This window comes from Brachycentrus maculatus, unplaced genomic scaffold (genome assembly GCF_059751285.1).
Source record: "Brachycentrus maculatus isolate JH-2025_06_01 unplaced genomic scaffold, ASM5975128v1 h1tg000136l, whole genome shotgun sequence".
Classification (NCBI taxonomy): Eukaryota; Metazoa; Arthropoda; class Insecta; order Trichoptera; family Brachycentridae; genus Brachycentrus; species Brachycentrus maculatus.
The window spans coordinates 1,084,963-1,108,693 of record NW_028280889.1 but is presented as its reverse complement, the minus strand read 5'-3'; the positions used below and the strand labels follow the sequence as shown (position 1 = coordinate 1,108,693).

The window sequence follows — 23,731 nt, the reverse complement described above, 5'->3', positions numbered from 1 at the left end:
TCACGGCGCAGAGTTAAGCTACACTTAATCGGAATGTTCGTTTTACAAATCATTTGGAAAGCTTCTTTCTCGCTTACTCCTTATTTTAGACAAAAGTGTGAGCGAGATAACCTGCTCTTAAAGCGTATTCACGTACAATAAATACGCAATCTTACGCTTACTTCTCATGTTCTCCTGGTAAAATTGGGACAGGTCTGACACTTGTACTCGGAGAGGAATTATTTATTGCTCTTCTTCATTCGATTTCTTTTTCTTCGGTGCGAGAGCCGTTCGTCACGTCTTAAAATTATGATTTCAGCTGTGCTCCATCCAACAGATTTACCAAAAACATCGAATTCGCTGACGAATTATTTAGGTCATTTTAAAACGATTTCATATTATAATTCAATTAAAATGAATTATAATTAAATTCATTCATATATTCATCATACGGGATCGTTTTCCGACGGATTTGACTATCCTGCCAGGCCCAGCTTGCTCTCTATCCCCTTCTGTTGGAACACTTGGCCACGTCGACTCTCTCTGCCCTTCTAGAGAAGTATTTGAATTTTCTGTTCCAGTTAGCTCCAATTTAAAAATATGGGAAAGGTAAAAAAGACTGAAAATCTGGAATGGACGACGACGATTGCAATAATTGATATTTGAAACAATTAGTTGATAAAATAATTTTGTCTAATAAAATATAGTCCCCTTTCCACAACACAAAATCTTATTATACCTGTAAAAGCGTTTTTTTTTTTGGCAAAGCACCCAAAATTGAGTGCATACATGCCATAGTAATGATGACCACACTAATGATTTTACTTAAACATTTTTTAAATTTTTTTGAGGTGGGATGCAAGTACAGTATGTCCGATCCTCAGCCTGTACAGAAGGGACACATTCAGCTTGGGTATTATGATTTTGCGGAACCAAGGGGATTTAGGTATTACTGTAAAAGCGTTTCATCAGTATTGGATATTGACTGTCTTGATGGACTTCTAAAAAGTCCATCAATTTATGGTACCATATTGTAGGTACACACACTTCGTTTTCTCCAGTGCGCTGCAGCGCCTGACATAAGGGAATCCTCAACTTTTGTATTTTTTTTTGCGGCGGGAGCTTCTCAATGAATCAATCTTTTTAGTAACCATTTATTTCTCTCGTTGCCCCTGGTTCAATCTATAAATAGTATAAGTAGAGATATATAACAATACTTAAGTATGTGTTCTTTCAATTAACATAGACATCAACAAATAGAGCCTCCAATAATTTAGCAATGTTACCAATATTAAAATAAGTCTGTGACGTTTCTGTGACGTCATTCGTTACCAACTTACGAAAGCAACGTATTTACGAAGGTGAATTTTGCAAAAGAAAATGATGAATGAAAATATTTATTATTTCGGCTGTTATAAACACAAAACGAGTCTAATACAATCCTTTATTTATTGAGTATGTTAAATTATATGTTCATCCATTCTATTGTCTCAGAATGCCTTTTTGTACATCTGAGATTTAGATGAATATATCAAAAAATAGTATCGTGTATCGTGCATAATTCCAATTATTATTAATTATATTTTATTTTTCTTTTATATTTTTTTCGAAATCGTTATAGCTAATGATAATCAAATATGCATATGGCCGGCCCACCAATGTGATGTGTGGTAAAATATTGGATTATGTGTCTCCTTTTTTCATGACATTCGCTGTCAATATACTTTATTTATATTTTCAATTTAGATTTTGGATCAGAAGAAGAGGAGAGCCCCTAAAAATAATAACGTAAAATTTTATTGTTGCCTAAAACAGTTGAATAATTGGATATCTGTGATGATCACAGCATGAACACGCGGAGAGAGAGAGCGCGGAGGCAGAGAGACTGATAAACAACAAACATTTAGATTTATCACAATCCGAAAAGCGGAAGTGATTTTCCTTGGTTCTTCGGACCAGTTGAATAATACCAGGCGAACATAACATAACGGGAGAGTGGGAAGTTTATCATCGCTTATTTGTCATTCGTTTCTCCGTTTCTCCGTTTCTCCGTTTCTTCGGACCAGTTACGACAGAAACAGTTGAATAATACCAGGCGAACATTACATGAACGGAGAGTGACTGTTATACGGAGTTTTTGTCTGTGGCGCGGCGGTTTTCAAATATTGTGCAATTTGTTTGGCCTGAAGTATGCACGACCGGAGCGCATGAACTAAAAGAGGTATATATATCGTAACAACTGACAGAATAAATAGTACCATCATTGATGCTAAACCTTTTAAAAACATATTTTATTGCATTTAAAAATAAAAACTTTAGTAAACTCCCCCCCATATCGTTGTGATAGGTACCGCGTTATCGGAGGGAATTTAATATGAGGTCAATGTTTTTAAATTGTATTTTAATTGTAATTGACTCATTTCGGGCATTATCGCTAGTTAAAATGCAAAAATACAATTTAAAACATTACCCTCATATAAAGTTCCTTCGAGAACGCGGTACCTATCTCAACGTTATACTGTATTTACAATAGCATTAAATATTCTATTGATCATGTCACATTTCTTATGAGTACAAATAATTCTAAAAGTACGTTTGTTCCAGGCTGTGCGATATTTTAAACGCTGAAATTATATTTATAGACAATATACTACTACTACTACTACTACTACTACCATCACGCCGTTTCCCCGCAGGGGTAGGCAGAGAGGATGGAACGCCACACTCTTCTGTCCTGACATACACTCCTAGCCTCCTTCACATCCATACATCTAGTCATACATGCCCTCCGATTACGCAGACTTTTGACACCGCCAGATTTTAGGTTCTGATTGATCTGATCGTGCCAAGTCTTTTTCGGTCGTCCACGTTCTGTTTTCCCTCTCACATTCGCCACATATATTTTCTTAGTCATTCTCTCGCTATCCATTCGCTCCACATGTCCATACCACCGCAAAGAACTCTTTCTAATCTTTTCAATTATTCCTCGTTCAGCCTTACATTCCTTTCTTATATCATCGTTTTTAATTCTGTCATACAATGATTTTCCACACATTCGTCTGAGGGAGCGCATTTCAACAGCATTCGCTTTGCTTTCATCCTTCCTTTGCCAGTTCCATGTTTCGCTTCCATACATTAGTGTCGGTACTAGCACGCCGTTGTGAACCGCTAGCTTGGCTTCCATGGACATATTCTTATTCCCAATCACTCTGTTAAAAGCACCATTTATTCTATTCCCTGCATTCACTCTTCTCTCAATATCCTTATCCACTTTTCCATCCCTTGTGAACATGCTTCCTAGATATAAAAATTCTTGCACCTGTTCTAGGGATTCATTGTGCACGATAATCTTGCATTCTGTCAAATCTTTCTCTCTTTCAAACACCATGACCTTTGACTTACCTTACTTATATAGACAATATACATATGCATAAAATCTATTAATGTCAAAACTATGTAAAACGTATCGGTAATTAGTCTGTATGTACGAGTATGTCTAATCTGATCGCATATTTTTCGACGGTTTTGTTATTTTCAATAGATATTTACAGGAAAATCAATGGAAGATTATCGTTCGTCGTTTCAAATGTAAATGGTAAAATTATTTAGTTATTTATTTCATATCTTCCTTTCCTATCAGCATATCTGAAGAAAGCCCATAAAATGGTGTCTTGGTGCTTTATTCCTTTATTTTTGTTATTTTTATTGTTGCTTTTTGTATTATTTTGTATCCATAAAAATATATGCATCGTCATTACTGTGTTCATCAATTTAAATAAAATTAATGCGGTAAGCCTTTAGGCTAAATATAGGAATACCTAAAGAACCGAAAAACAAGATGTAACAATTTTACAAAACAATAAAAAAATTCAATAAATTAAACAATACTCGTATATAACCAATGGTTTATTACTCCTTCGACCTTGTAGGATCGACTAATTTGTAGATACGGCAAATATCGCAGAAAAGTATCCGGAGAGCATGTAAGTTATGAGTAAAATGTTTGTGCTGAAAAACTGTTATGATAATTTATCTGTATATAGATAGCTAAGAGTACGTAACAATGTGACGCCAGAGTGACAAACGGAATGGTTTTATAAGAAGAGTAAAAGGAAAAATCACCTGATTTAAAACAGAAGAACCAAAGTGATAGAACATATCGGGCGGCACCAAATGCAGTCCTACTTCAGAAAATATATATGTAATAAGAAATATAATCCAGAGATTTAATTTAATATACATAGGTAAAATAATGTAATAATACTGTGAATTGGTGTTGCCCAAATGTTTATGCTCTTTTATAAAACGATATTTTACAGGCCAAATAGTAATGTCATTTTTTTAAATATATTCTCTTATTGTCATTATTATTATTTCACAATAAGGTGATTCCTATAGTAAAAGTTAACGTCAATTCAAATGTACAGTAAAATATAGCGCCATCTTTGAAATTCCGTAAAAGAATTTTTTTCAAATGAATGTAAAAAGAGCTGTGCAGTTTGAATGAATGCCGCTAGATGTCTATATATTTCATTCTCTTTATGCATGTAGTCTAACATAGGTATAATCAGCAGAATATCTGATTTACCTAACATACTTTATGTGTTATATACATGTTTTGTTTTATTCTCTTTGCATTTATAAAAAAAAATCTTTCATCACTTCCATTTCTTAAATTCGCTTAATAATTTTTGGACGTTATAGAAAATGAGAACCTTAAAAACGAATTTCATTAATTGATTCGGTGGTTAATAAATATCCATTTTTAATACAAGTTTTACTTGATTATGCCACTATTTCTTAAAATCTATTGCGACACATACTTCTATGCGTTCCGTATCATTTTCGCACTATACACATGTCACAATAGATTTTAAGAAATAGTGGCATTTACTAATCAAAAACAAAAACGTAAAAAAAAAACTGCCATTAGGATTTGGAGGCAGGGCATTCAACCGTTTAAAGGTTTTCGGAATATCGAATTTATACTCGATGAAAACCAAATACCGCCTATATAATGCACGCATCTTTCCTATTATCATATACGGCTGTGGTACCTTACATGGGCCCAAAGCAGCCGTTCACTGATCGTTGAGAATAAAACCAAAAATAATAAATTTGGATAATTTATATAGCGCTATTTTCGTAAAATGCTACTTCAAGATAATGATAGACAAAAAAATTATTTCAAAGAAACGTTGTCAATCGACTGAATCTGGGAAAAGGAAAGTGCTACATTATTGCGCCTTCTTCTTGGTCTTCGAGAGTTGGAGCATGGCCAATATGTTGTACAGGATGCCTCCCTGAGCGATGGTCACGCCGGAGAGCAGCTTGTGGAGCTCCTCGTCATTGTGTATTGCCAACAGCACATTGCAGGGGATGATCCATATCCTCTGGCGACGTTGCCAGCCGACTTCAACATTTCTGTAACCAGATTGCACATATATTGATGTCTGTGAAGAATTTTAGAACTGAGGTGGTTTGACTTTGTGGAACGAAGGAATACGATGTAGGGACGCAGCGTGGTGACAACTCCCGTCAAAGAAAGGCGATTTAGTTGGCTAGACCACGTACTTCGCATGCCTCCCAACAAACCTTAATCAAGATTACTTATTTCAAAGCATCAGGTTCCCGCCTGAAGGTAGTAAAGATGAAAGCGAACTGAATGCCGTTGAAATGTGTTCCCTCAGACGAATGTGTAAAAAATCGTTGCATGACTGAATTAAAAATGAAGATATTAGAAATTAATGCAAGGATGAACTAAAGTTAATTGAAAAGATTTAAAAAATTCTTAAAGGTGGTATGGACATGTAGAACGAATGGATAGCGAGAGAATTACTAAGAAAGTATATTTGGCAAATGTGAACGGGAGAACAGAACGAGGACGGCTAAAAAGACTAAGAATCAGAACCTAAAATCTTATGATGTCAAAAATCTATATAATCGGAGGGCGCGTATGACCAGATGTATAGACGTGAAGGAAGCTAGGAGTATATGCAAGAACAGAAGAGTATGGCGTTCCCTCCTTTCTGCCTACCCCTGCGGAGAGACGGCGTGTTGGTAATTGTAGTAGAAGTAGTAAGTTCCTTCCGCCCAGTACGTTTACTGCAGAAAAACAATTCATCGGCAGTTCACATGTCGCTCACTCCTTTCAAGAACGTCATAAATCAAAAATCGTCAATTGTCAATTGTGCATGTTTTGCGGAATGCCCAGAAAATGTACTATATCCCAGCAAAAGAGGCATATTTTGAACTTAATATTTACCCGCTACAGAGATGAAAGTGTTGTTTTTTTCATTTTGAAGAAAAGGTATATAACCCCTTATCCGCACCCCAATGGTGCATAAGGCACTGCGTCATATAAACGCAGTGCTATCTTGATCGTTTACGCATGAAGGAAAGGTGATCAGCCCTCCGCTTCAGGTACCAGTCCAGGGTAATATTGAATAAATACAATAGTGAAAAAACATTTATATTTTTATTTTACCCCCCTTAGCAGAGCGGTAGCAGTAGCAGAGCGTGCTGACCATTAAACCACGGAGGCGGACATTTGAAGAAAAGGTATAGTTTAATTATATTTTAAAATATTCTAAGTATTTTTCAAATAGAGAAAAAACCTTCAGGTTTTACCTAAAAAGATCTGTTGCACAGTAAAAAGTTCAGTAAGTGGCTTGATATTTATTTTTAATACATTTTATTATATTTTTAAACATTAAAAACGTTCTTCTGAAAAATCAAGTTCAAAGGAGTGAACTATGTGAACTTTGGAACTCGGACCTGATCTGGAAGGCGACAGATGAATCCGGAGGCGTTTTGTGGACTCCATATGCTTCTCATAGAGAGCAAATATGAATGAATGAAATCAATAATAAAATTCGCTCAACAAAATACAGTGGAATCCAGGAAATCCGAACTAATTGGGGGTGTGGCCTGTTCGGATTTGGAAAAGTTCGGATTAGCCGAGAAATTTGTAATACAGTGCATACATCATAATACTAAAGGCCCAGTATTCGTTAAGTCGCAACTTAATTTTCTCTATACCCATGTAACATTTTACGTAATTGATTAACTAACTAACTAACCATCACGCCGCTTCCCCGCAGGGGTAGGCAGAGAGAATCGAACGCCACACCACTCTGTCTTTGCAAACATTCTTTGCCTCTTCTACATTCATGCATCTCCTCATACATACCCGACGATTATTACGACTCCTGACCCGGCCGCTTTCAAGTATTTGACATACCTGATTGTGCCAAGTTTTCCTCGGTCGTCCTCTGCTTCTTTTTCCAACTACATTCGCTCCATAAATTTGTTTAACCTGTTTCTTAAAATACCGTTATGTATGGAAAAAATAAGTTTTTCTTCGAAATAATCATATGGTTTTAAAAAGAAAAGATTTATGGAAACGTAAGGAGGTAAAAAAAAAAATATTTTTTCTATGTATATTCTAAAAAATATCCAATACAGATACGAGTACATTCTTGAACAAAATCGGGCGTAGAAGGCGTGTTACCTCTTCGGCGGTTGATCGGCGAATGAGTTCTGTCTTTGCGAATATCCCCTTAATGCTGTATGGAGGAAAATATAGTGGAGGAATAGAAGGTAGAAAAAGAAATATCAGCTACGGTAAGTAGCAGTAGGTACATAAGAAAAATGTAAAGCGCCCGTAAGACAACATTTTGTAAAAATGGCTCCATTTAAATAAAACAATTATTATTATGATTATTATTATTATGGATAAGGCACTCGGGGTTACATACACGTACTAGCATTGAACTGTGTAAATTGAACACTGCTAATTTGTACGAGTTCCTAGAGGTCAAACCTCGACCTCAAGTAGTTATTTAATCATTATTGAATAATTAAAAACTAAACTAACTAACTAACCATTACGGCGCTTCTCCGCAGGGGTAGGCAGAGAGAATAGAACGCCACATCAATCTGTCTTTACTAACATATTCTCTTCTTCCACATTCATGCATCTCCTAATACATACCCGCCGATTATTCCGTCTCAAGACCTGTCCACCTTGTATTTGAAATAGTTAATTATGGTAAATCTTCCTCTGCTTCTATTACTAACTTTTGCTTTCTTTACTCATTCGAATCATTCTTAATTTTATCAATAATGCTTATCTCATCATCATCATTCGTAGGCTTACCATACGACACGGAAAAACGAATGTGCGACAAAACTCAACGTTTTGTCGCATGTTCGTTTGAGAGAGCGCATTTTAACTGCATTCGGTCCACGAAAAGAATAGAATTTTCACTCATGAATTACATGAAATTATAGTAACTTTAAACATAAAGAGTAAATCAACTCACAAGTAGGCATAGGCTATGAAATTTATAAAGTTGAAGCCTGAGTAGGGACATGATAAACGGTGTTGCATAAGCCGTAGCTAGATTTCAGAGTCACTTAGACATTAGGTAATTCAAAAAAAAAATCCACGAAAAGAAAGAATGATTGTAGGTAAGTGGCGTTATTGGTGCGTTTGAAGGAAGAATTTGAGGAAAAACGACCCCAAATGAAGGAGTTTTATCAGTCATCCTACGAACTTATATAACTATTTATTGATTAGGCATTAAATTTTTTGTAAGACATGATGAAATTGTAAAAAAACACTTGTTTTTTACCCCTTGAGTTAATTTTATTATGACGACTAGTTTCGGGAGCTATGCTTCCATCTTCAGTCATGCAGACAGTCCCGATGTTCACACCAATTCCGATGTACTGGCCGGTTCACTCCACGTCCCGGTAAAAAATTAATTTAATTATAGTTGGAAAAAAAAGTCTAAAAATGATTGGCTGTGAAGAATTATTAAAAGGAATTACTTTATCATTTATTTCACCATACTAATGTGCAAAGGCAAATAGCCGCAAGTTTAAAACAGTAGTTTTGAGATAAACGCGTTTACAGTAAACATAAAATGATGCTTTTCGCCAATACATGTATCAAATTAATACAATTTTGCGGCTACTAGGATAATGAATATCTCAATAAAGGAAAGAGATAGATCAAAATCTGCGATTGTATATGATAGAGGCCAGTTATAAGAATGCTTTGAGCCGTATTACGCCAAACAGCCGCAACTTGAGTTGCGGCTAGTTGCCTTTACACATTAGTGTACTGGCCTGCGTTGGGCACTGCGCTGCGCTGGGCCATTCCGGTGTCCCGATTGAACATTTCAGAAATCTGACAAGCTTGATTTTAAGTAAGTTATTAACTTTTGTTTATAGGATAGGTATAGTAATTCGTAGTAATTTTACCGTCCCTATGGAAAGTGAATTCTGAGCATTGATTACATATTGAAGTAAACATTTTATTTTTTCAGCAAAAAAACACTTTTTTCGGTATCATTAACTTCCTGACAATACGGATGTCCAAATTTAAAACACAGTAAGGGAATTTTTTGTAGTAGGTTTTTTTTGCATTTATGGACTAAGTAGACTCTACTTAGTCCAAAAATGCAAAAAAACCTACTACAAAAAATGTCCCTTACCGTGTTTTAAATTTGGACAGCCGAATACTGATAGACGTCCCGTTCAAAAATGCCAAAGTCGTTAAAAAAACTCCTAAAGAAAACTTAAAGTTATCCATACATACTTAGTAGTTAATTCGTCAACTGTATTCTGTAATTCCAGCTCCCAGTCTATAAAATTTGCAAAGTTTGCAAAAAAAAAAAAAATTGCGAAAAAAAAAATTTTATACGAATTTTTCCTAATATTTTAATTACGCATTTTTATAAAGGAAATATTCTTTATTTTTTAAAAAAAAAATAAACAAGTCAAAATCATCACGAAACAAGGACAGCTAAATGTTTTATTTTAAATTTGTTTTATTTCCATTATCTATTTTTTAAATTTTATTTATGTTTTGAATACCATGTCTCGAGAGTCATTTTTATGATAAACGGGATGATGAGGGCTGGTGTAAAATACATACCGATGTCTGCTACTTCAGAAAATAAATCGAGCACAAAATCTCAAATTCGCAAGCATTCTCCCACTGCGCTAAGTCGACTTTACGCCGAGCAGAAGAAAAGTCAAATAACAGTTCGGGTATCAAAAAGACCTTGGGATTTAAAGAATCATAACACACGCTCCTGATAGCACATATGACCTTCTTATAGAGCGCCGCAATGCTAAATGGATCCGGAACCCAGAACGGGCCGGCAGTAAACAGCCACTCGCATTAAGCCCGGTCCCGAACTCGACCACTAAATATAGAAGAGGAAGTAAAATTAACGCTTTTATAAAAAATAACAGCAAGTTTGAGCTAAATGATAAAACAATAATAATTATTTTTTACTTTACGTTTCTTTACTGAACGACTAACTTTCCAAGTGTGTACCGGCCGAACTGACACCGGGATGGTCGCGATACACAGCCGCCCGTATTAACCCGGTCTTCTGTACGCAAGAGCTCCGTTCAGTAGTCGAAGATTTTATTACACCGAGTAAAAGGTATCGCAGATCTCGATGCGTTCGGAGAGAAGCGTGAAGCACTAAATGAAATTACCTTTTGAGGAGGGAGCGCGCGACTGTATCGAAAATTTGAGCTCTTCTGCACGGGCCCTAACTCAGCGGGCCGATAGTGCCCCAGTCGTGATTGTTCCGTTGCGCCGCTCGTACGGGGCGCGTGCCTGGTCGCCCATACATATTGTACTACTCGTGTAGTAGATTAGACCTCCTCGCTTTCCTGCCACCCCGATACCGCCGAGAAGGGGACGGCCCGCCGTCGACGCATTCGTATTGGCAAAAAAAAAGTATTGTTTCTTTATCTTCCTCGTAACATTTATCTTCTTCACCCCGTGCGATTTGGTTCCTTTCTAGTACTCGATTTAAAGGATAATTAGGAAATTTGTAATTTTAAAATTCTTTTTTTTTTTATCTTCATTCAAACTTTTAAGCAGTATTTTTTCTGACACATATTTGTTTCCCATAGAGAGAAAAATCGTGAAAACAAAACTTATAAGAAATTATATTTTTATGCATTTCTTCCACCTGTTGGCTTTTTTTGTACATATCATCTATTTATCTTATCAGTTTCTCATTCGATTCACAGAAGTATAAAATATAGAAGATTATTTTATACTTCTGAATACCTTAACAAAATTAATTATTCATTTATGAATTTTTATTTTATTTCGGAGATAATTATAGTAAGCTTGGTCCTAAATGCGGGTCATTCGCTCGACACCCAGGTGTACTACAGAGGCGGCATTTTCAAAGGCCTATTGAGCACTCAGTTAGGACATAAATTTACAAGGGGTTACAATTGCACGTATAACCCAGTTTTTACTGTGACAATTATTTTGATTTTCGATTTTTCTCTCTAGATATTGCCACACAGTTCAGTGTTGTGCGTGTGACCGAAGTGAGCGAATAATTTTGATAAGAAAACAGTGATATCGACTACCTACTTTCGATTAATGTTTGCAGTTTGCAAAACAATGTGCAGTGACCTTATTTGACAGTGAGTTAAAATGGCCGCAGCTATGATATCAGATCGTGGACTTCGTAAGAAAATCACCCAAGAAGCTGTCAAGGAAGTACAAAAAGAGAAAGCTCCCCCCAAAAAGGCTTCCAAGAGGAAATCGGCAACCGCTGCCAAAGCGTCGAAGCCAGTCTCCGAGCACAACAACAATAATTCGAAGAAGCCGAAGATTGTCCCGAACGGAGATGGAAAGGAGGACCTTTTCGCGGCTTACCAGCCGTGGGTCATCCAAGCGTACGGAGATTTGGCTAAAACTAAAACGATCACTCTTCGCAAGTATAACAGAATCCTAAAGGCGCTCAGGGGCGAGGATGTGCACAGCTCGGACAGTTCAAAGTTCAGGTTCTGGGTGAAGGCTAAAGGATTTCATCTCGGACAGCCATCGGGGTATGACGCGAAGCCCGCAGATGGAATTATCTGCAGATACAGCGCTCTGGACGTGGATGGAGGCCAAGAATCGATCGACAGGTGCTCGGGATCCTCGGGGGATCCCGCTCTCTATGTACCAACAGCTCCAGTAAAGGTAAGACTTAGTTTATTACATAATTTAGTTAGTTTCATTTAAGTGTTCAAATTCACCGGAACTACAATTAAAGTAATAGAAGAAATGTGAAAAAATAATTTCATGGGTGGCATCGTGCGAAAACAGTTTTTAAAAACCGGAGGGAAAATGACAAAAAAAGTCCGCTCGACTCGCGATGTCGGCGGGCGGGCGGAATCCTAAAGGATTGCGGGTCCGAAGTCCGAAGTGGTCGAAGTACTAGGGCGGCAGGCGGCGCGAGGTGTGTCAGCCTCCCACACTAATAATGCACGCCACACAACTCGACGCCCGACGGGAGAAGGCCGTCTCGAGTTTCTGCGCCCGCGTAAAAAATACCAAGCCTTATCAAACGGCAATATTCTACTGTACGACGCGCTTTGTTCCTTTTTTAATAATGTCCGTATACTAAGAACTTAGTACATCCGCACGGACGCACTTCGCCACAGATATATTCCGAGCTCGCCAATCGAACGGATAGATTTGAGGCGTATAGTCAAAAAGATTAAGATTTGATAAGAGTTCTGAAACGCAGTAGTGATTATGTTAGGTTTCTTTGTGCGGTAGGCACGAGTATTGTTTGCCGGCGAGAAGGATGTGTGCACGCGCGGGAATTAGCTTTGTTTGGGACGGGCTGACCCGGCAGCCGCGGAAAGGTGAAGCTCCGCATTAGCTCTGCACACCCGTGGATGTATGTGCTCACTGCTTGCACTTATATAGGGGTGTGATGATAATATCTTGAGACTTTTTACGCGCTTTTTTTATTAATTTAGATAATAATTAAGAAAGCAAATGAGTGAAGATAGTTTGGGTAATGTGAAAAAATGAGTAAGGAAAGAACCGAGAAATAAATTTACTAAGCGAATTTGATGAGGGAGGCAGAGACATGGCTTGATCAGGTATTGTACATCAAATAATATAAAGTGTAAAGTCAGTAGGCGAAAAAAATATGCTGTACATATAACATAATGATTGTTACTCATTACAAACTGTAGATTCGTAACACTGCACTGCGAACCCGCAGGCTGACGTGGTGCGAGTAAAAAACCTTTTGTGATGATACATTTAAGGTTATTTAAAAAAATATATTGTTACAAAAATATTTAAACATTTTTATTTATTAACTAGACATTTTCACTAACTCAACACATCTCAACCAGTTTCCTCTCCAAAAAAGTGACTAACCTCTTGTGCTTGGAGAGGGACTTATACTCAATGTTTATTGGTTGTAAGGATATACTACAGTTTTTTTTATGGTTTTGTTTTTTTTTTTAAATTTTTTACGTATAAAAGGCATTTATTTATTTATTAAATGTTGATATTTATCGACAAGTTTAAAAAAATCTACCCTGGGGCCGATTGATTTTGTGACTGATTTTTCTGGTGATTAGTTTGTAAATGTAGTTTGAAAATGCCACAACCAGGCGAAAAAATTATCATAAATTTTATTTTCACGTGTTTTTTTATAATAAAATACAATTTAGTATAAAATTTTATATTAACACTATTATTCTAGTTCTACTTATAAAACCTATACCCTTTACTATGACTAAATTATATTGTATACCCACACATAGGCCATGCCTTTGTGGGATCTTTTTTTGCATTCATTTTTGTATTTTATTAATATTTTTTTTGTATTTGAATTTATGTTATGTAATGCAAAAAAAACATATAAAAATCAGTGCTGGATTTTAATATTTAATATTTAAATAAAAATGATGTTCTATAAATTAATCGCCTAATCTACATATAAATAAATAAAATAGTCAGTCTGAGTATATTAGCGGCGGCGCTGCGCGCGGCGGTCCCGCGAGCGGTAGTCGGCGCGTGTGTCCTCAGTACAGAGTATACCCGCTACCTACCTACCTACCTACCTACCTCGCTACAGGGCCCCACAGCGCACAGTACGGTGCCCGCTAGTATTGGTGCCAGCCGCTCTCCGCTGTGTGCACGCCGTAGCGGGGCGCGCAGGGACGCAGCGCTCTTATTTTCTGTTTATTTATTTCATATTTGAAAAAAAAATCTTTATAAGATATAGTTTGGGAATTAAAAAGCCATGACATTATGAAGGCGAACTAATTGGTAGTTATATAGTAAAATAAAACTTTAAAGACTAACTAACTAACCATCACGCCGCTTCCCCGCAGGGGTAGGCAGAGAGAATAGAACGCCACACCACTCTGTCTTTGCAAACATTCTTCGCCTTTTCCACGTTCATGCATCTCCTCATACATACCCGCCGATTGTTACGACTCTTAACCTGACCACTTTCAAGTATTTGGCATACCTGATCGTGCCATGTTTTTCTCGGTCTTCCTCTGCTCCTTTTTCCACTTACATTCGCCTCATAATTTTTTCACACTTCTCACTCCTTTCAACAACGTCATATTTCAAAAAAATTGATTTCTCAGGAGATCGTTTTTAAAGTTTAAAAATATAATAAGATTTATTGTTTTGACAATTGTTTCTCCTAAAAATAAAATACAACTTAGTAGACTCGTAAAATCTGTGATTGATTTAACAACTTTATTATTTATTATAACCCTTATCCGCACCCAATGGTGCATAGGGCACTGCATCGAATTGACGCAGTGTTATCTTGATCATTACTTACATGAAGGCAAGGTGATCACTCTTGTGCTTCAGGAACCAGTCCAGGGTAATATTAAATGAATATTACAGTGAAAACTCACTAATATTTATTTTCACCCCCCCTGGGAATCGAACCCGGGACCTCCAGTACGGTAGCTAAACACGCTGACCATTACACCACGGAGGCGGATTTAACAACTAATACATTAAAAAATAGGAATAATAATAATGTTTATAATTAGTGGCGAGCTACACCCCTAGCGCTTGCCCGTGTGGGGTGTCCGCACTCGGCGTCCACACACGTCGGCTGCGGCAGTGTGCGTCGTGTCGGATGCGATTATTAATCATGTCGCGACAGAGGCGCGCCGCGGGCCTGAACAAGGTATGGTAGGCGCTACGTACGTACTTATTACTATAGGCGGCTCGGCTCTTTACTCTATACGTATAGTATAACGTGCGGAGACCGCTGATTTCGCTTGTTGCGGTCTGCAGTCGCGCCGTCGAAAAGGATATGCGCCCCTGGTAATTTTATAATAAAAAATACATATAATGAATGAGATTTTATGGTTTTGAGAACAAAAAAACGTCGTTTACACTTTTTCTGCTACATCATACATCATTTGGCTTTGTTTCTTAATTTTTGTGTTTTTAACTATTAATAAAATCATTATTTTCGTTCATTCGTTTTTAGTTTGTTAGTTAGGGTTTAGTAATATCTACGAGTGTTATAACGATAAAATAACTATCTGTCAAGGGAATACGGAAGTCTTTTTTAGAGTGCCTCAATCCCTAATTATCTTTATATAATACTAGGTACACCCCTACTATGCAAGGGTTAATTTGGACCACAAATTTCAATTTAGGGTAATAGGTATGTATAGTACAAAAAATATATATATTTATTTATTTTGACCGTTGTTCATTCGTGAAATGTAAAAACACAAACATTAAACCCAATGATGATAAATAGTAAAAATAATACAGCGAACAATACAACAATAAAAAATCTGTTAAATTAAATAAATGTGCTTGTATTTTGACTTACAATTCATAATATTTGAGGGTTAAAATAAGAGATGATCTCTAACGATGATCCAATTTGCTATTGTATTTTTTTTAAAACATGACGTACACGTTTTAGTGGCAATTTAGTAAAAAAATGTGATTCGAAGGGGTTGAAGTTTTTTATTCGTTGTTGTTTTTATTGAAAATCAATAATTTAGAAGTAAGTCAGTAATCACTAGACACGTCCTTAATAAAGTGACATTTAGCAAATAAACGGCGGTCTTTCTATCGAACTCAAATTTATTAAACCCGTGTCATTCTTTCTCTCTTTCCCCGAAACGCTTTTGGCCAAAATCAGTTTTCGACGCGGAACACGAATCAAGAAAATCTGCAGTAATTTTTTCCAGAGTGCCAAAATAACCGGTAAATAAAAGCAACGTTACGTACCATCAGGTATCAGGATTTCATAAACCAGTGACAGGTGGGCACGACTCCCCAAATAATGGATGGATGTGTCATATTAAGACTCCGCAGCACTGTGATATGAGCGACTGTTTCATACCTATCGCAGATATTGTGGAATAAATCATTTGTTTGTTTTAAAATGTACCGTCTACTTAAAAAAAAATCGATTCGAAAAAATCGTTTTCTCAAACGCTGACAAACTAAAAAAATGGTAATTAAATTAAATAAAAATGTCAAAAAAGGGCATCAACAAAATTAAACATTTATAAAATACGGTCCGATTACCGTTTTCGAAGTTTAGTTGTCGGTAAAACGAGATTTTGTAAAAAAGCCGCTTGAGGAGAATCCCCGACCTGTGTTACATTGAGAGCGGATTGTTATTAGGAGCACATAAAGTCGACTGGATTATTTTATCGTCATTTTATAAACGCTACTTTGCTAGCAGACCGTTGTAAATACGTCATAAAACTTATCGCGTGATTATCATAAAGTTAGTAATTTGGCGCTTTGGAAAAAAGTACGGACCTTATGCTCATAATTTCCTCGAAATAGAAGACCTATTTCAACTCTTTTATTGCGATTAACGGCTTCGCTTTGTCTGCGTTCGATCGGACTTATTCACCAGTTTTACTTTTTATTTTCTGTTCTCCTGATACCTCAGATCGTTTGCGTTGAGTAAGAAAAGCAAAATAATAAAAAAAATTACACTCTGCACCGAAGAGTTTTTTTTTATTGATGGAGTGGAATCGATTATTAATATCGATTATTTTTTATGTTAATGTAATTATTAGGTGTTTTTTTCTTTCTTTGTTTGTTAAAAAAGCATTTTAGCTCTAAAAAAATTAATTAAAAAAACTTTTAGCTCGGTTTCTTAAAATTTTGAACCAGTTTGAAAAATATTTTCTTCAATTTTACCTGACGACTTTTGTTTACAATTTTCACGCTGTTTTTCATAACTGTACATTTTCATTTACCAGGAGTACATCTCAGCTAAAGGTAAATCCTCTAAGTACAGGTTTGTAATTAAGTACTTAATATGAAAACAGCGTTTTCTAGACAACACCGCAAAAAGTGGGGAATAATTATTAGATACCATTTTTTTATACAAATTTAGACACATTCCTTTTACGTTTTGGTAAAAAATAGGTACCATGAAAAGTTTTCTGCTTTTCAGTGTCGGTAGGAGGTACTTGAAACTAGGAAGTATTTTTTTAAATTACGAGAACAACATTATTTTAAGTAAATGAAACGTCAACTCTGGCAGTGATAACACGAAAAAATATTATAAGGTAATATATGTAGTTATAAGAATAAATAGCGCATCTGAGAAGGATATTTATAATTTAAAAAAAATATAACTCGACAGAAAAAAAAATATATAGAGAGTCTAGGAAAAACAGCTTAATGAGGACAAGAGAAAACAAAATAGAGAAAATCAGAGCATATTCTGGGATACGGCGACCTTCTCTAGGATGATATAGGGGAGAATAGAAGGCAAAAATGGAAGACGAATATATAATTGAATTACAAAATAGCTAAGAGAGAAGGCAAGTGTCACAAAAACTAGATCCCGGATCCCCAAAGGCCGAAAAGAAAATTTGCAACGAAAAATTTGAACTTTGAACTAATTACTAGTGCTAATTTTGTATTGATTCTTTTAATTTTAACAAGATCCTAAGCACCGGCACTAGCAGCATAATCTTTTAAAGGAATGTACGGAAAGTAGGTAAATAACTAATAATATTATTTCACTTGGCACCGTTGGCGTCGGTGATGCACTTAGCTCTTAACAGCCTTGCTCTGAAGATGCTGCGCGCTCGACTACATTAATTTAAAAATAAAAGTACAGTATCTACTCAATGAATTAGGGCCACCCATTATTTTTTTGAATACTCTGAAATCTTTTGGATTATTATATTTATTTTACATAAATACTTTAAGTTTTCTATTGACATCTAATATCATGTATATTACCTTCAATAATATGTAAAATATACCTGGATTATTTAAGCCTTTACAAAATTTCAAACCCTTTTTCTGAGAAAGGTCCTTAATTAGCACAGGTAGACAGATAGTTGAAAGTTCAAAAAATAGTCTTATCTCATTTATTAGTGAAGTTTCTTGAGTTCTGGTTGTTGTTTTGTTCAGAGAGGTTATATAGTTATCGTGTCTTATGAAAAAAACTTAATTTTTAATTTCAGTTCATAAAGTATAAATTTTTTTGTAAACACAAGTGTTTTTTTTTGAAAAGGACAAAATGGGAAAAAGTAAAGACATTTCTGAGGAAAAAAAGTCTAGTGTTATATTGCCACTGGAATTAGGAATACTAGCTAATAGAGAAATTTCAAAAAAAGAAAACGTTTCTCGTCAAACGGTGGACAGAATTTCAAAATCAATAAAAAATCAGTCACCCGCCACCAGCAATCGGCGAAAGAACTGTCGTAGGATTAGAAAAACAACACCGAGGACTGATCGAAAAATCGTTTAAAGTGCCTTAGAAAACCGTAGTGCATCAGCAAAAACATTAAAAATAAAATTGGAAGAAGAGGATATAAATATATCGGTATCAACACTGAGGCGACGTCTTTACGAAGTAAATCTGAAATGCAGGCGCCCTGTAAAAGTACCAAAATTGACACCACGAATGAAAGCGGATCGATTAAAATGGGCCAGGCTACATCGAAATTACTCGGTAGATGATTGGAAAAAGGTATTTATTTAAATTGAATTTTCAACATATCATTTTAGTAAATAAACTTATATATTTGAATTAAACTTAAATTTTCATTATTTTTCAGGTCATCTTTAGTGATCAGTGCCGGTTAGAAGCCGTGACAGAGAGCCGTCGATTCGTCAAAAGAACACCAATGGAACGTTACAATGAGGCCTGTGTGGTAAAAGTTATCAAACACCCCCCTGCAACAATGATATGGTCATGTATTATTAACAATTTACCTGGGCCGTTGTTTTTCGTGGAAGGAACAATGAACCAAAATTCCTATAAGCAGGTCCTCGAACGAATTTTATTGCCCTTCTACCATACACTCGACCCAACAGAAGGTCCATACACCTTCATGCAGGATGGGGCACCTTGCCACCGGGGTAAATCAATAATAAAATTTTTGTCTAACAAAAATCTGCTTTTGCTCCCCTGGCCTGGAAATTCTCCGGACCTTAATCCTATAGAAAACGTATGGAGCATGTTAAAAATAAGGTATACTCATTTCCAAATCCGACAGTAGACTGTCTAAAAAAAAATATTCAAAAAATTTGGTCAGAAGACGAAGAAATAAAAAACATGATAAAACAGTGCATTTTAAGTATGCCAAAAAGAATTGAGGCAGTTATTTCTGCCAAAGGTGGAAATACTAAATACTAACTATATTTATATGAAAATATATGCATAATTTAAGCGTAATAAAGTGTTCATATGTATATAAAATTCAATGTTGTTTTATTCAAGGTTTTCTCTGAGTTATTCCTGTTTGAATTGAGAAATTGCGCGAAATTCTGCGTGGCCCTAATTCATTGAGTAGATACTGTACATACCCGATATGCCCCCACGAAGCGGTAAATGCATTCCTGTAATTATTTCTTACGATCTGCTTCCAGCGGCGATAACCCTTTACAAGGAAGGAAGGATAAAAAATATTTCCCTGCAGATTACGACCGCATTAAAAAAATAGCGAGGATTTTCGGCAAAGCTTAAAATCCCGCCTGTGAATAAAAATATATAGAAATTCAGTTTAAATGTTAAAGAAAATCTGAATGAGAGAATCTTAACGGTTTTTCTGTTCATCCGGGGACGTACGATTTTTTTTTAAATCGGAAAGGTAAAGAAGGCTGCGAATAGCGGGCTCCAATTACCAGGAGCACATAACGGTGCGCGGATTGGGCGAGGCCGAAATCCGGAGCGATGTAATTTACTCGGCAATTTGCGGCTCCTTTGTCCGCTTGTACGGGCGGCCCGCGAGCTACGAATAAATACATTTTTATTACGTTCACTGAACAATACACGCTTTATTTTATACTCCTACTCGCCATGGCGCCCTGCTACCACTTGCGCTAGAACAATATGTGTATGTGACTGCGAGCAATCAACAAAAAAAATTAATAAATATTTTTTATTTAAATTTATTTTGTTGGCATGTTTTCATGATGGTATTCTATTTAATTATTTAAGTACCTTAATAAATGAAATAAAATAAACTTTATTACTAAAATACTTGATCTTGAGATCTCAACTGATCACCGTAATTTTGTATAATTTACAATCGCGTTAATTAACGCAACATTACGAATCGATTCGTCTCATGACAGTAGACAATAACAGGATGGTCCAGCTATGAGCTATGACCAACAACACATACTTCGCGAAATTGCACAAAAAACCTTTTCCTGACTGCAGGTACAATTTTTTTATTGACCTTTAGCTACTGAGGTGGATTTAATTTCACGTAACCACTGACGTGGGGGGCGTACGTATATATATATTTGCTTATATTTAAAAATCTTTTACGTTTTTTAGGGTTTAGTGTTTAATAATTACCTTTAATAGATATATTTCAATAAATTAAAATAATATTTGAAAAATTTATTTATTAAAATTAATTGTTTCAAAGTTAAGATCACACTAAGCATTTTTTGGCAAAAATCACATGAAATCATAAATAACAAAGTATTTTTTAAAAATTATAAAAATCAACTAGTTGAGAGATTTCTATGTGAGAAAGAAACAAAGTTTTTATTATCGCTTCGTCCCAGAAATGGTACAAGTATGTTCCTCGTAAACAACTGTTGGTCGCTTAGCAACGTACACCTTGCGCACTTTTCTGTCATTCTCGATATACCACAATGGATTATTGCAGCAAATGTCGCCTGCTATCGCAAATATTTCTACCTATCCCATTATTTAAGCACTTGAAACAAAATTTATCGAGATGGTAACACTATTGATACGGAAGACGGGGCATAGTGTATCGGTTTTGCGATTACGCAAATTGTGTATTGCATTTTGCGTTATATGTCAATCATTAGTGCAGAGCAATATAAACAAAAAGTAGCAAATGATATCGGCGAACAGACCTTATCTTTGGAAAATGGCAAATTATAACGCTGTAATGCATTGTTGCATATATCATAAATCCTAATGTTCTTGTATTTCGCGCTTAATTACTTGAAGTTTCCAAGAAATAGCTGACACTCATGGGAGTAAAAAGTTTAAATATTTTCTCATTACTTCTTTACTTACCCTTTCTCTTTAGCCCTCTGCATTATACTATAATAATTATACTTCTTTAGCCCTCTGCATTATCGTTTAAGTATATACACAAATGTATCAGCATTAAACTGACATTCTTACTACTTCTTTGTTAATGGATTCCTTCTTGGACTATTTCGGTTTGGATATTAATGCGGAAATGATACATATACAAATAATCATTTTCCATAAAGAACTTGAAACCTACGGATATGATACGACTATTTATTTACAAAAGTGGAAATAAAATCTGAACGGTAAATGGGGGAATTGGAACTAAATATTAACTCTATATAAATAATTTTGATCTATATTAATAGTTAGAGGAGTTATTAGAGTTAGAGGAGACCTATAAGTTAAATTAATGTTATTGCTAGTCTGGTTCACAATAAATCACGAAAAAATATAATTTTAAATAAATGATACTTACTTCCAAAGTGTTTTAGAAATACAGTAATTTTTTTTGGACGTTTAAAAGTAGTCAAAATTCAAAAAAATTGTCTTGGGTATTATTTACATTATTCATAACTTGAGGCCTTTTATTTGATCTTTATAGATGACATGTAAAATTTTCTACCAATGAAACAGAATGAATAAATAAATAATAATAAAAAAAATGCGCGTACTAAAATGTCTGATTTTAGTTACAAGGATCACAGAAGTATGTAGGTATAGCAGATATTCTATATTTTAAAGTTGTTGCGTCAGAATAACTATTTGCCACATACATATACATACACGATAAAATGTAGCAAGTAAACAAAAGACACATACACCAAGTCAAACGTGTTTGGTATGAGATGACGCCTGATGGTTTCTGATAAATACGCATTGAGCAGCGCAAATTACAAATTTCACGTTTTAGTCAAAAGGGAAATAGAGTCACTAGTATAATTTCTTAAACAGTACAAGTGATGAATATCTTTTAAAAGGTTCCACCGATTTTCCGCATGACTTCTCCTACTCGGTAATCAGTCGGCGTGCAAAGTGCAACCTTTGCGTGGTGTAAAAATTGACCGATAATGGAAACGTTTGAATAGATCACCTACTTCTACAATATGATTCCCTGGTAGCTTTATCAAATTATATAGTAAATTTATTAATATTAAATATATTTTACATTAATTTTATTTTTTATTTTTATAAAAAAAATTGCTCTAAAATGTTTTTTATGTTCGGAATAAAAGCCATGTTCGCAAAAACAAAGGAATATCTTTAAAAAAAACTTAAAATTAACTTTTATTGTCAGGCAAATGAAGCCCTAGATTTTTTATACATATGCCATTTTTACCAATTAAGTTAATTCGATTTGAAAAATATGATGTTTTTACAATTATCTACATAATTTTTCTGTGGAAAATATAGGTATATTTAGCGATATTTTAATATCGCTAAGTGTATCGCTAAATGAAAATAATGTTTGATTTTTTGAAATTAATCTTTTTACCTACTGACAATTTATTGATATAATTCCTTTTCCCAAATGCTATATAATAAAATATTTAGACTGGCTTATACGAAAATATTTAGTAAGTAAAAAGAAGCTGAAATACTTAGAATAAATTAAAAAGGTTCTGCGACGGTTTTGGTCAATCGATTCTCAATCAAATTTAAATATGCTGAACATTTTTTTGTCACTAGCGGTTGTCATAAAACAAAATTAATTGTCATAATTAGTTAAGACGACGCCTTTGTACCAGGAGTTCATAAACTTTCAGCAGTAATATGAGTCGAATGTTAGATAGGTTATCCAATATCCAGTGGAACTGTCACCCGCTAGCGCGCGGGACGACGCGATACGCGACGGGTCGGGCGCTCTTTCACGCACCATATGAATCCGACATTACCATTATAACACGTATCATGTAGGTGGATTGTTACTGGCTGAGAAGTGCGATATGCGTTCCGGGTAGCGTACCTACCGCTTTTTTCATAACTATGCTTGAAAAAAATATCTGTATGCGTCCGCCGTCTTCCCACACACGCTTACCCTCTCTATATACACGGATTGTGGGTGAGAGCTCACATAATAAGATCGTAGGTAGCATGTGCTTATACACCCATACAAAGCGGTTTCATGAGGTGGCAAGCGTCCTGAAAATCTAATAGACCCCGGAATACGTGACTTTGAAGTGAGTTTTCTTGAGCGCAGTATCAGTAGGTACAATATATTAAGCTCGTTATTTTTGGAGACGAGAATGCGACCTCCCGCAGGAGTCTGCGGCCCTTGCAAATAGGGTATTATCTCTATTGGAAGGATATTTTCTAAATAAATTAACAAAAATGTCATAACTAATAAATATTAAGAATAAATTTTATTCATACACCTTATGAAATCCCGATTATGCGAATCGTATGAAGTTGCGCATCGGGGCTTCTACTAACTG

At 35.4% G+C, this 23,731-nt stretch overlaps 1 protein-coding gene across 4 annotated transcripts in view; it reads left to right on the top strand.

The window, feature by feature from the left end:
• The first annotated feature begins 10,585 nt into the window (after positions 1–10,585).
• LOC148309220 (nucleolar protein 4) overlaps positions 10,586–23,731 on the top strand; it is a 217,675-nt gene continuing 204,529 nt past the window's right edge. For all 4 annotated transcript variants that reach the window (XM_088260482.1, XM_088260484.1, XM_088260481.1 and 1 more), the window contains exons 1-2: positions 10,586–10,750; positions 11,324–12,004. In XM_088260482.1, coding sequence (XP_088116608.1) covers positions 11,471–12,004 — 534 coding nt within the window. In that variant the 5' untranslated portion in view covers positions 10,586–10,750; positions 11,324–11,470. The remainder of the gene's footprint in view (positions 10,751–11,323; positions 12,005–23,731) is intronic.